Source organism: Tachyglossus aculeatus, chromosome 25 (assembly GCF_015852505.1).
Source record: "Tachyglossus aculeatus isolate mTacAcu1 chromosome 25, mTacAcu1.pri, whole genome shotgun sequence".
Taxonomy (NCBI): Eukaryota; Metazoa; Chordata; class Mammalia; order Monotremata; family Tachyglossidae; genus Tachyglossus; species Tachyglossus aculeatus.
Genome location: NC_052090.1, coordinates 11470588 through 11483223, shown reverse-complemented (window position 1 = coordinate 11483223; position 12636 = coordinate 11470588). Strand labels below are relative to the sequence as shown.

Below are 12636 nucleotides of genomic sequence, written 5' to 3'. Positions count from 1 at the left end.
TTTCAATGAAGTATGCTCTCTGAAACATGTAGTGTCATTTGTACCCCTGGGACTAAGTTTGAAGAATGGTCAGTTTTTCCAGTGATCCGTTTCTTTAGATTTGAAAATCATTTGGTGTATTGAGTCTTCATTGCTTGGATTTGCTTTGAAGATTTTCACTGTGGTAGGGGTAAAGCAGTCTGATCTCCTACTACAACCCAGCCCGCACCCTCCATTCCTCTGATGCCAATCTAGTCTCTGTACCTCCATCTCTTCTGTCCTGCTACTCACTCTTTGCCCACATCCTCTCTCAGTTCTGGAACTCCCTGACCTTTCGTATCCACTCCCCACCTTCAAAGCCCTCCTAAAAATCACATCTCTTCCAAGTGTCCATCATTGAGTAAGCCCTCATTTCTCCTATCCACCTTCCCTTCTTCATGCAATATGCACTTGCCGGCGTACCCTTTAAGCACTTTGTTTTTCTCCCCAGCTTCATAGCACTTACTCATCTATCCTTATACTCTACTATTTCCCCTATTCATTCATTCAGTCATATTTATTGAGAGCTTACTGTGTGCAGAGCACTGTACTAAGCACTTGGGAAGTACAAGTTGGCAACACATAGAGACGGTCCCTACCCAACAACAGGCTCACAGTCTAGAAGGGGGAGACAGACATCAAAACAAAACATTTGGACAGGTGTCGTCATCAGAATAAATAGAATTAAAACTAGATGCACATCATTAACAAAATAAATAGAATAGTAAATATGTACAACTAAAATAGAGTAATAAATCTGTACAAACATATATGCAAGTACTGTGGGGAGGGGAAGGAGGTAAGGCGGGGGGATGGGGAGGAGGAGAGGAAGAAAGGGGCTCAGTCTGGGAAGGCGTCTTGGAGGAGGTGAGCTCTCAGTAGGGCTTTGAAGGGAGGAAGAGAGCTAGCTTGGCGGATGTACGGAGGGAGGGCATTCCAGGCCAGGCGGAGGACGTGGGCCAGGGGGTCGATGGTGGGACAGGCGAGAACGAGGTACAGTTACAGTGAGGAGGTTAGCAGCAGAGGAGCGGAGGGTGCGGGCTGGGCTGTAGGAGGAGAGAAGGGAGGTGAGGTAGGAGGGGGTGAGGTGATGGACAGCCTTGAAGCCGAGAGTGAAGAGTTTTTGCTTGATGCATAGGTTGACAGGCAGCCACTGGAGATTTTTGAGGAAGGGAGCAACATGCCCAGAGCGTTTCTGCACAAAGATGATCCGGGCAGCAGCTTGAAGTATAGACTGAAGTGGGGAGAGACAGGAGGGTGGGAGATCAGAGAGGAGGCTGATGCAGTAATCCAGTCAGGATAGGATGAGAGATCGAAACAGCAAGGTAGTAGATTGGATGGAGAGGAAATGATTAATGCAGTGCTCTTCACATAGTAAGCACTCAGTAAATTCTGTTGATTGATCAGCATCTGGCATCCATTCAGTACCTCAGAAGTGGGTGGAGACAGATCTGAGGATACGGTTCTACCTGTAGTTTGGAATTGTAGCAATGGGATTCTTGGAGTTTCAGAGCAGGCTATCTGGTAGGCACTGTTTTCTTTGTCACTTAACGTGGTTCTGTTTATTAGAGCCTCTCTCTGATGTACTTAGCCATCTCACCAGGAGATTCAGTTCAGTTACCTTGAGATAATAATAATGGTGGCATTTATTAAGCATGTACTATGTGCAAAGCACTGTTCTAAGCGCAGGGGAGGTTACGAGGTGATCAGGTTGTCCCATGGGGGGCTCACAGTCTTCATCCCCATTTTACAGATGAGGTAACTGAGACACAGAGAAGTTAAATGACTTAATGAAAGTCACACAGCTGATTAGTGGCAGAGCTGGGATTTGAACCCATGACCTCTGACTCCAAAGCCCGTGCTCTTTCCACTGAGCCACACTGCTTCTCTTCTGATGTAATACTATCTCTACGCTTTCTGTGCCTCTCTACTGCATGATGAAGAGAGTTGATACACAGAGTATCGGCATCTAATGATCTTGCAATTTAAATGTAAATCTCTACAGATTATCAGAAGGGAAAAATAGAAAAAGTGAGGTTATCAGGTAATGCCACATTATACTCCTTTTCTTCTTTTGATAGATTGTGTATGTCTCAAGTCAGGACTTTGTTGGGCCTGCCCTGTACCGATCATGGAATGTTCATTTAGCATTGTCAAAGAGTAGTAACAAATTTGCCTCTTTCCAAGCATTCCTCACCTCAGGAATGATAGAAACAGTGGAGAGCATGACCAGTTCCTTTGTCAAAATTTTCAATAGCTCACCGTGGCATCATACCCAATGAGGACCACCTCTGGTGTTCCCTTATTAGACTGTAGCATTTCCATATCATATCAAGTTCTCTCTTAGTAGGTTCACAATTAGTTTGAGCCTCAACTACAGTAGGTAATCACCATTACAGAAAAAGTGACAGGTTTTAAAAAGATCAATCTTTGGTACTTAGTGCAGTACTAAGCACTTGGTGTCCAAGCACCCCTCTATACCGTAAGCTTATTGTGGGCAGGAAACGTGTCTGCCGACTCAGTTGTATTGTACTCTCCCAAGCAACTAGTGCAGTCCTCTGCACATAGTAAACACTCAATAAGTAGCAGTGATTGATCTTAAAGCCTCCTATAAAATACGTCCTTTTGAGAATCAGAAATGGGCATTTTCTCTTTAACAGAGGACAAAAAGTATCTATTAAAAACCACTGCCAGTGTTGGATCCTTTCTAAACTTTAGAGAAACACCTTTAGGTCCAGGGAGGCTGAACTTGCTGCTGTGGATCATTTTATAGCATATGTTCAGGCAGCTTTGGCAGAAAAGAAAAGAACTTCAGACTGGGATAATTGTTAAAACTGAGACAACTACCTTTGTTAAAAAGTATCAGACCAAGGTTAAGTCTATGTGGAAAGGGGAGAAGGAGTAAACTAACTTGAAGATCAGCTCCATTGAAGCTAATGGAGCATGCTCATCAAATCTGAGATTTAGCTCAGTTGATTCCCATGGAGATTTTCATTCCTCTGTGAGTGGAGTCAAGATTTGATAGGAATGCTTGATTAAAATAAATGGAGCATTCTGATCAAACCCAGGTTGCTAATGAAACCATGGGTCAGCTTCATTAATTTCAGGGGACTTGCACTCTATATGAGTTAAAGTGTCATGAAGGCAAAGGGCTGAGTGTGCCTAGTCATTTATTTTTTCATGTTAATTTCTGAGATTTTAAACAGGTTTTTAGATGCTCAGAAACATTTCTCCCAGCTGAGCATGGAAACCGGCTCTAGACGGGGGATAAAGATCTGATATGAGTCGGAAAATAACCTTTTCTTACGATACATCTGATGTGAAGTGTGCTTGACCAAGTGTCTTCCAATTGTTGGGTTTTATGACTGGTTCAGCCCAGCAGGAAATTAAAAGAAAAGCCTGAGCAATATTTTATCCTCATAAGGAAGTTGACACAGAAGGTATAAATCCCTTAAATTCTAGGATAATTTGTTTCCTAGGATCATTATTTATGGAATGGACTGAGTTACACAGGGCTAATCTCCTTCTGCATATTTTTCTCTTTCTTATGCACTGCTCTGTTTACCAAAAAAAAAAAACCTGTCAGTGTTCACGAGAGCAGTACATACACCTGGAGGTTGGTGACCACTCCACATTAGCTTTCCGCCTAGTTTTCCCTCAGCCTTTTATCCGTTCATTTCCCCAAGCTAGTGCCAATGCCATACTATTAGACCCAAACTGTGCAACAGGCTCCACTAAGAGCTCACACTAGGGTCTCCTCTTCTCTAAGATTAGTAGAAATTGACAGTATATCTTGATATGCTTCATTTTCCTTTGTAGTTTCTGCTCTGAGGCTCATTCCTCTTGCCAGAATGACACCCGGCGTAGAAGTTTTAATTTTTGCCCAGCCTGAACTACAGGCCATTCCTCTTGCCAGAATGACACCCGGCGTAGAAGTTTTAATTTTTGCCCAGCCTGTAGTTCAGGCTCAGAGGAACAAGTTAGCTCTATTGATGACAAGGGGCTGACATTCTTGCATTGAATCCCAAAGTTTCTGACAGGGTGTGTATTTGGAAAAATATGAAAATCTGTTAGTGGATAATGAAGAAATAGATGACAAGGACCAGAATGAAGAATTTTCTGTGAAAAGTACAGTGGGTTTGGGAAGGAGGAATTTTGGGCCCTCCCCAATATTTCGCCCTTCCCAGCCCCACAGCACTTAAGTGCATATCTGTAATGCATTTATTTATATTAATGTCTGTTTTCCCCTCTAGTCTGTAAGCTCATTGTGGACAGACACAGGGAGTGTGTCTGATTTTTGTTGTATTGTACTCTCTCAAGCGCTTAATACGGTGCTCTGCACATAATAAGTGCTCAGTAAATACGATTGACTGGGCCTCATTTGTGGACATTAAAGTGTCTTCTCTTCTAGACTGTAAGATCATTGTGGGTAGGGAATGTGTTTTCTAGCTGTGGTGTATTGTGCTCTCCCAAGTGCATAGTACAGTGCTCTGCATATAGTAAGCGCTCAATAAATACCATTGATTGGTAGCCAAGGGAAGCTGTTTCTGACAAGATTCCCGGGAGCCCTGGGAAAAATATTCCCAAGAGAGCTGGTGAGGAGGGCCTCTTTAGCCCCCAAATACAAGGTTTCACAGATTCCTGAGTCTGTTCAACCCCAACACAGGTCTGGTTTGCAGTAAGATTGATTTTATTAATTAACTCTAGACATTTAACCACAGATGATACAGTAGGCCAGTTACTCTCATTACTCCAAAACCCAATGTTTCCTTTTACGTTTTATGTTTCTGCTTGGGGCACTGGGTCTGGGCTATTTATCTGTATCTACATCATTGCTCAGCCCAGTGCTCATCACATAGTAAGTTCTTAGTACACATCATTATCAACTAGAAAAAACCCACCACCAAAACAGGTTTTGATACCCCTTGTTGTGCTCTGAAAGCATTTTTAGAATTACCTTGTTGTCTGAGATTACTGGATGTCTTAATTGAGTTTGTGCTTAAAAATGGAGAAGAAAAACCAGGAATCCTTCTTAATATGACTGATTTTTTTTCTCTTCACATCCCAAATTATTAGCCATTAGGTGATATACAGTCAAATTGGATAAATGTTTCTTGAAATGATGCATGGTATGCAGTGCATGCTCTCATTGTGCTTCCTGCCATTATGGTGTAATATGTCTTATTTGGAAATATAATGATCAGTTCTGTTAAATCCCAGTCAATTGCTTTATATAATAATGCCACTATTTTGTGAATCATTTCAGATTTCAGAGAGCTACGCCTTCCTACCGAGAGAAGCGGTGACACGATTTTTAATGAGCTGCTCAGAGTGCCAGAAAAGAATGCATTTAAACCCAGATGGAGCAGATCATAAAGGTAGCTTTAGTGTCAAATAGAGGGATGTAAAGTAATTTCATTCATAAGACCAATTTATATTTTCTATTTTAAGTGAAGGTTCATAAAAATTTGGTAGACTGGAACAGTTCAACAAGTCAGATCATCTCATTTATTCAAGTTCAAAGGAAGTGAATGTTATGCATCTGCTTGGAGTGCAGTTTGGTGTTCATCCTTAGATGGATTTACTTGTTAAAAAATACCTTTTAACAAAAATATTTATGTGTTAATCTAAGGCGGGATGAATTCTTATCCTCTTGTGGTGATTTATGCCATCCATTTGAAGGCTAGGGACAGTGGACTAAGTGACTTCTCCAGAGCCCTACCCACCCCATTATTCTAAAAATCATGGCTAGATGGGGACATGGATGGCAGTTGTTCTGAATACGACTTGATTACTTTGGAATCCATTTTAATGTGTGGCTATTCAACTTCTTCCCTTGGAGTAGGTTTGCCACCTCGTTGAGGAAGCGGGAGGGAGAGTGAATGGGAGCTGCCCGGGTGTGTCCATACATGGGAAGAGTGAATTAGTGAATTTTGACCCTGACCCATACACGAATGCAGCACCTCCAGTATCCCAAGCCTCCTCAGCTCACAAAGCTGGCAGCTTAGGGTGCTCCCGAAAGGGTGGAAAAAGCAGTTTGGCACACATTTGCAGTGGTTTTCCTGTCTTATAGATGCCCTTTGGCTTTCTCAAGGGGTAAACCTTGCCTTGGTTTTATGGGCAGGGCATTAGCTTTCCTCTTAATAGTTTCCCATACGTAGGTGGCTTCAATAGGCATGGTCCTGGCTGGAGGACTATGTGTTTCCCCTCTGTGCTCTACAGGGAACATATTTATTGTCCTTTTGTGAAAGTTCCAAATATATCATTCATTAAATTGCTCTCCATGTGGAATAAGTGGTGTCTTGGTGGTTATGAGTTATTGTACGTCTCTCATAGGGTCCACTTTGCATGTAGGAAGCGACTGCACTAGGTTGCTTAATTTTTAAAAAATATAGTTTTTTAAGGCCTAGAAGTATCTCGTACATGATAACACTGAGGTTTCAGCATGGTAAATGAAATTCTATGGTTCTAATATTAAAAACCAACTAGTTAATAAACAACAGATCAGTTCATTGTGAAGGTGTCAACAGCTTAGGTATTGTTCAAGCTGTTCATTAGTAGGAAAACCTGATCACCTTGTATCCTTCCCAGCGCTTAGATTTTGTTGGCTTTTGAAGGTGCATTAGAGGTTGATTTTTTTTTTTTTTTTTTTTTGGAAACAGACAATTGGAATGGGTCAAAGATCAACTTTTAGATGTTTGGAGAGTTGCCAGTCTTCCTCATCTGAAATTTAAATGTTCGTTCAACATGCAATTTTTCAACAATTCATATATTTGAAAAAATACTTCTATTACAGATAATGGAAAGCCCCCTACCTTGGTAACCAGCATGATTGATTACAATATGCCAATTACTATGGCCTACATGAAGCACATGAAGCTCCAGCTCCTAAACTCGCAACAAGATGAGGTAAATTAAAAACCTCCTTAAGTCTCTTAATAATAGGTGAAAAACTAAGTTCCAGTTGGATCATTCAGCTTGATAGGGTGTAAGATATTTAACATGTTATGCATACGGATATTTGTCTCTAAAGCACATTTGTTAGGGATAAAACTTCTCTATTGAATACATTCAATCTATTACAAAATCCTCTTGCTCTAACCATCACAGCTTGTCTAAAATCCATCCAAACTGCTACCACGTTAATCCAAGCATTTATCCTAGCCCTCCCTCATTACTGTATCAGCTTTCTTGCTGGCCTCCCTGCATCCTGTCTCTTCCCACTACAGTCCAGACTTCACTCTGTTGCCCGGATCATTTTTGTACAAAAAAGTTCAGTCCATGTTTCCCCACTCCTCCTGAACCTCCAGTGGTTGCCCGTCCACCTCCGCATCAAACAGAAACACCTTACCATTGGCTTTAAAGCGCTCAATCACCTTGCCCCCTCTTACTTCAGTTTGCTACTTTCCTACTACAATCCAGCCTGCACACTTTGCTCCTCTAATGCCAACCTACTCACCATACCTCGATCTCATCTGTCTCACCACCGAACTGTGTCCTGCTTCTGGCCTGGTATGCCTTCTGTATATCCGACAGACAATTACTCTCCCACCTTCAAAGCCATCTCCTCTGAGGCCTTCCCTGATTAAACCCTTCTTTCCTTTTCTCCCACTCCCTACTGCATCGACCAGACTTGCTCCCTTTATTCATCCCCCTTCTCAGCCCCACAGCACATATGTACATATCTGTAATTTATTTATATTAATGTCTGTCTCCCCCTCTAGACTGTAAGCTTGTTGTGGGCAGAGAATGTGACTGCTATAGTGTTATATTGTACTCTCCCAAGGGCTTAGTACAGTGCTCTGCAGACAGCAAGTGCTCAATAAATATGATTGACTGCTGTAAATGTGCTCAGAAGATCCCTCCAGGGTGAATAGAAGGGAAGTGGGCTTGGTGAACTCAGGAAGGCAAGTTCTCCTAAGCATGTGGAACAGGCTCTGAGAAGTTTGAGGAACGTTATGAGCAGGGACTATGTATCTGTTTATTGTTGTACTGTACTCTCCCAAGTGCTTAGTACAGTATTTTGCACACAGTAAAAGCTCAATAAATGCAAGTGAATGAGTGAATGAATAGATAGAAGAGTAAATATGGAGGATAACCATTTTTCTCTAGAGTTCATGGAAGGTTTAGGTGGAGAGCTCTTAACGGGCTGCTCAATGCAGATGGAGCCAGATAGCCAAGTGTTTTGAAGTAGAACTGGGAGTTTTGACTGGCCATATTGGAAATTAGACGTCTATTATATGCTTCAAAAGGAGAGGTACATAAAGTAGTCTCAAGGAAGATGATTTTGGCAGCAGCATTTATGGGACATGACCAATTTGGCAAAGCCCATGCGCCTGCTCCCACATTTAAGGAGATGTAACCAAAAAGGAAGTTAAGAAAAGTAACCTAACTTGGTATTAATGAATAAAGAGATTTGGATTGTTTTTCCAGGAGCTATGGGATGACAATTAGTATGTGAGGGGCTAGTATAAGTAGGAGATTAAAAAAACACCTCTATAAAGGGTGAAACAAGTGAATCTGGGCTTACATTTTAGCAGGAGAGAATTGGGGAATCTTGACTGAAAGAACATGTTACAGAGGGAGGTTGAGGTGACCTAACTCCATCTGTCTTGATTGATAAACTTATTTGTGATTAGGGCTCCTGATGTTGATGATGTTAATGAATGCTTTTCATCTCTGGGATTCTTTTTAATCCTGTGTAATATTTGACTTAGTATAAGTAATTTTCATCTGGTTCTGTAATTCATTGGAGATTTTGGTAGATTTCATGGAGTAGAGGAAATAAAGAAACAATACAAAAAGACAAGGGATTGTAGATAAGAGTCCTTAGGGGATAATCAATCTTTCAAATGAACTGGCAGGAATTCACAAGGTCATTTACTGAGAGCTTTATCATCAGTTCAGGGTGGATTCCTGGGTCCCACTTTTGAGTGTGAAAGCAATACCCTAGATTATAAGCTCTTTGGGCAGGGAACGTATATAGAAACTAAGTTATATTGTATTCTCCCAAGCTTTAAATACAGTACTCTGTATGCAGTAAGTGCTCAATAAATACAATTGATTCACTACCCATCTTCTCACTAGGTAAGTGGCATTGGGGAGATGTGGATGTTGAATTGGACACCTCTACTGTCTTCTACAGGAGGGAATCTGGCCATGCTTGAAAGTCATTTTTTGATGTCCACTCTTTCCTCCCAAGTCCTCTGCACTTTTCATCATTTTAGTGCCCATAAATGCTTAAAATCAAGACATTGAAAATCCCCTCCTGAAGAAGTAAGGGCAGTGGAGCTCATCTATGGCTAGTTAGAGTCCAGAGTATATTTTACCAGATGGCAGCCTATAAATTATTAAATAAATGGTAAAACAAACATTGTTAAACTGTTAAGTAACAGTGGAGAAAATAGCAATTCCCACTATTTTAAAAATTGTAAAAATCATTTTCAGTAATTTATGAAGCGATTTTTATGTAAAATTTAAAAATGATTTCATGACTGGATGGAAACTGTCAAATTATTTGTAGCAAGCTCATTTTCATAGTGATGTGTTTATTTCTGTGGTTGTTGCCAAAAAGTGTGGAAACCGACTTTGTGCCAGCTTACAGCGCTCACATGCTGAGCCCTTCTGTCTACTAAGTCATTTGTTTCTCAAAAGGAAAAAAGAAATCCCTTCAAATTTATAACTCGATGATGACAAAATCTGGATTCTTGACATTTCAAACTCTAGGTATTAATGGAGGTATATAGCAAATGAAAGTCACTTGTTATACTTTCCTTCATTCAGATAAGGGATCAACAGTGTCTTACCACCTTCCCACCTTTACTATCATTGTGAATAACCTGACTTTCTCCTTGTCTCATGTACCTGCAACCTTGATCATCCTCTGTGACTCTTTTTACCTCCCCACATTAAGTCTTTCCATAAATCCTGTTGGTGTCTTCTCAGTAACAATTAGTAGCTTCACCCCATTCTTTCCCAGCTCCCTCAATTCTGGTAAAAGTAGACCTTTTGTCTTCCATTTGACTTATTGAAATAACCCCCTTTCTAGTGTCCATGCCCCCAGTTTATCCAGTATACCCAACCTAATGTTGCACGAATCATCTTTGTGAAATTGCAGTCAGGTTACATCGCCACCTTTATCACTAAAACAAAAAAACCCAAAACTTCAGTGGGTCCCTATTGCATATGTATAAGTCAAAAGTTCCTGACCTTTGGCTTGGAGACTCTACATCAGCCGACTGACTCCCTCTTACCTTATCTTACAGTAATATGCTGTTGCTTCTGCTTTTCAGTTATCCCAAGTTAATTTCCTGTCTATCCCCTGCACTGTCTTTGCCTTCCTTCCACCTCTTCTTTAAAGATCTACTAAAAGTTGACTTCTTCCATGAAACCTTACCTCACCAATTCCTTGCTACTCCATCCTTATAGCCATCTCAACATTCCGATAGGCTTCTTAATTGCACCGTTTATTTTTGTTAATCTTGTTATCACATTTATTTTCTTATGTGCTATATTCCAGTTGAATGTCCGTATGTCTTATTTTTTGCTTTCCCCATTATATAAGCTCCTTGACCTCAGGGAACATGTTCATTTTCTTTTGTAAATTTGCTCAGGATGTAGTACATTGATTTACATAGTGTGGGAGCTCAAATACAGTTTATAAAATGCAGGAACAGGAGGGAGGTATCTTTAGGTTGGTGGGAGGCCTCTAACTATCCTTAACTGCTTCTGTGCTTTTTCTCAAACTATTACAAATTTAATCTCCGATGGGGCTTTACTAGGTTGGTTGCCTTTGATAGAGAGCCAGATTATGGAGTCATTGACCTCCCGGGTGTGTAAAAGGAATTGCCATTTAAAAAAATGCCTTTTTTTCCTTTAATCCTATTCTTCCTCCCTTCAGGGAACACCACTATTTAACAGGTCAAAGCAATAACACTTAACAGAGGGTATCTAATGAACTTATCTTTCACTGTGACTTGAACATTTCAATGGTATCTTTGCTAGTTTGACAAAAATATTAAACTTCTTTTAAAGTCTTGTTGTATTATCTAAAGCTATTGAAGACCTAGAGTACAAGGCACTAAAAGACACTTGTGGAGTTCACCCGGAAACAGAATGGTTATCATTTTAAGTCCATTAGATGTTAAAAAAAACTTTGGTTTCAATGGTCACAGAGTGAAAATCTCCTTTATAAGAACCGTGGCACACATATCAATTGTATATTTTAATCCCCCAAATCCCCTATTCTGGATATGCCTTCACTTCTCTCAGTCAATCAATGGTATTTATTTAGTGCTTACTATGGGCAGAGCACTGTACTAAGCACTTAGGATAATACAAACCAACAGAGTTGGTAGACATGTCTACAGACTGGAGGACTCTCCTGGTTTATTTATGCTTCCCTGAAGTTGATTACCCCACAGCCGAAAGAAGCTCAGGTAATCTCGATAACCAGAGAGAGGAAAACCCAAACTTCAGCAGCTCCGAGCTTTTATCCTCAGCCCCAGTTGACATGTCAACCCTATTACGGATGCCCTCTCTTCGGTGGGACTGCTGCAAGGTTATTCTAAGGTGACTTTAACCTAGAGTTGTTTCCAAAGGTTTGTGATTTCTTCTCTAAAAGACCAAAGGTTACCCTTTGATATTGGGAAGTTTTTGTGTTCAATGGTTTGCTTCCTAGAGCATATTAGGAAAAACCTTCCTATCTCTGTCACCAAACACACACATTCAATCTATCATTAAGTCCTATATGTTCAACCTTCACAGCGATGCTAAAATCCACTCTTTCCTCTCCATCCAAACTGCTAGGCTGTATTCCAAGGACTTATTCTATCCCATCTTGATGACTGTATCAGCCTCATTGCTGACCTCCCTGCCTCCTATCTCTCCCCACTCCAGTCCTTCACTTTGCTTTCCAGATCAGTTTTCTACAAAAATGTTTAGTCCATGTTTTCCCAAATCAAACTCTTACCATAGGCTTTAAAGCACTTAAAGCCCTCTCTTACCTTACCTCCCTGATTCCTTACTACAACCCAGCCCACACACTTGTCTTCTCTAATGCCAGCCTTCTCTTTGTACCTCAGTCTCGCCACCGACCATTCGCTGGCTTGGAACACCCTCCCTCTTTGTATCCAATAGATGATCACCCTCCCGACCTTCAAAGCCTTATTGAAGGCACATCTCTCCAAGAGACCTTCCCCAACTAAACCTTCACTTCCTCTTTATTCACCCTCCCTCAGCAGTTATGTACTTACTGCATTGGATTACTGGATTACTGCATCAGCCTCCTCTCTGATCTCCCATCCTCCTGTCTCTCCCCACTTCAGTCTGTACTTCACGCTGCTGCCTGGATCATCTTTGTGCAGAAACGCTCTGGGCACGTTACGCCCCTCCTCAAAAATCTCCAGTGGCTACCAATCAACCTATGCATCAGGCAAAAACTCCTCACTCTCGGCTTCAAGGCTCTCCATCACCTCACCCCCTCCTACCTCACCTCCCTTCTTTTCTTCTACAGCCCAGCCCGCACCCTCCGCTCTTCTGCCGCTAACCTCCTTACTCTGCCTCGTTCTTGCCTGTCCCGCCGTCGACCCCCGGCCAACGTCCTCCCCCGGCCTGGAA

At 41.4% G+C, this 12636-nt stretch overlaps 1 protein-coding gene across 6 annotated transcripts in view; it reads left to right on the top strand.

Moving 5' to 3' along the window:
- Nucleotides 1-12636, top strand: part of NOL4 (nucleolar protein 4) — a 252054-nt gene that overhangs the window by 60147 nt on the left and 179271 nt on the right. For all 6 annotated transcript variants that reach the window (XM_038766654.1, XM_038766647.1, XM_038766648.1 and 3 more), the window contains 2 exons: nucleotides 5285-5396; nucleotides 6815-6927. In XM_038766654.1, the coding sequence (XP_038622582.1) occupies nucleotides 5285-5396; nucleotides 6815-6927 (225 nt within the window). The remainder of the gene's footprint in view (nucleotides 1-5284; nucleotides 5397-6814; nucleotides 6928-12636) is intronic.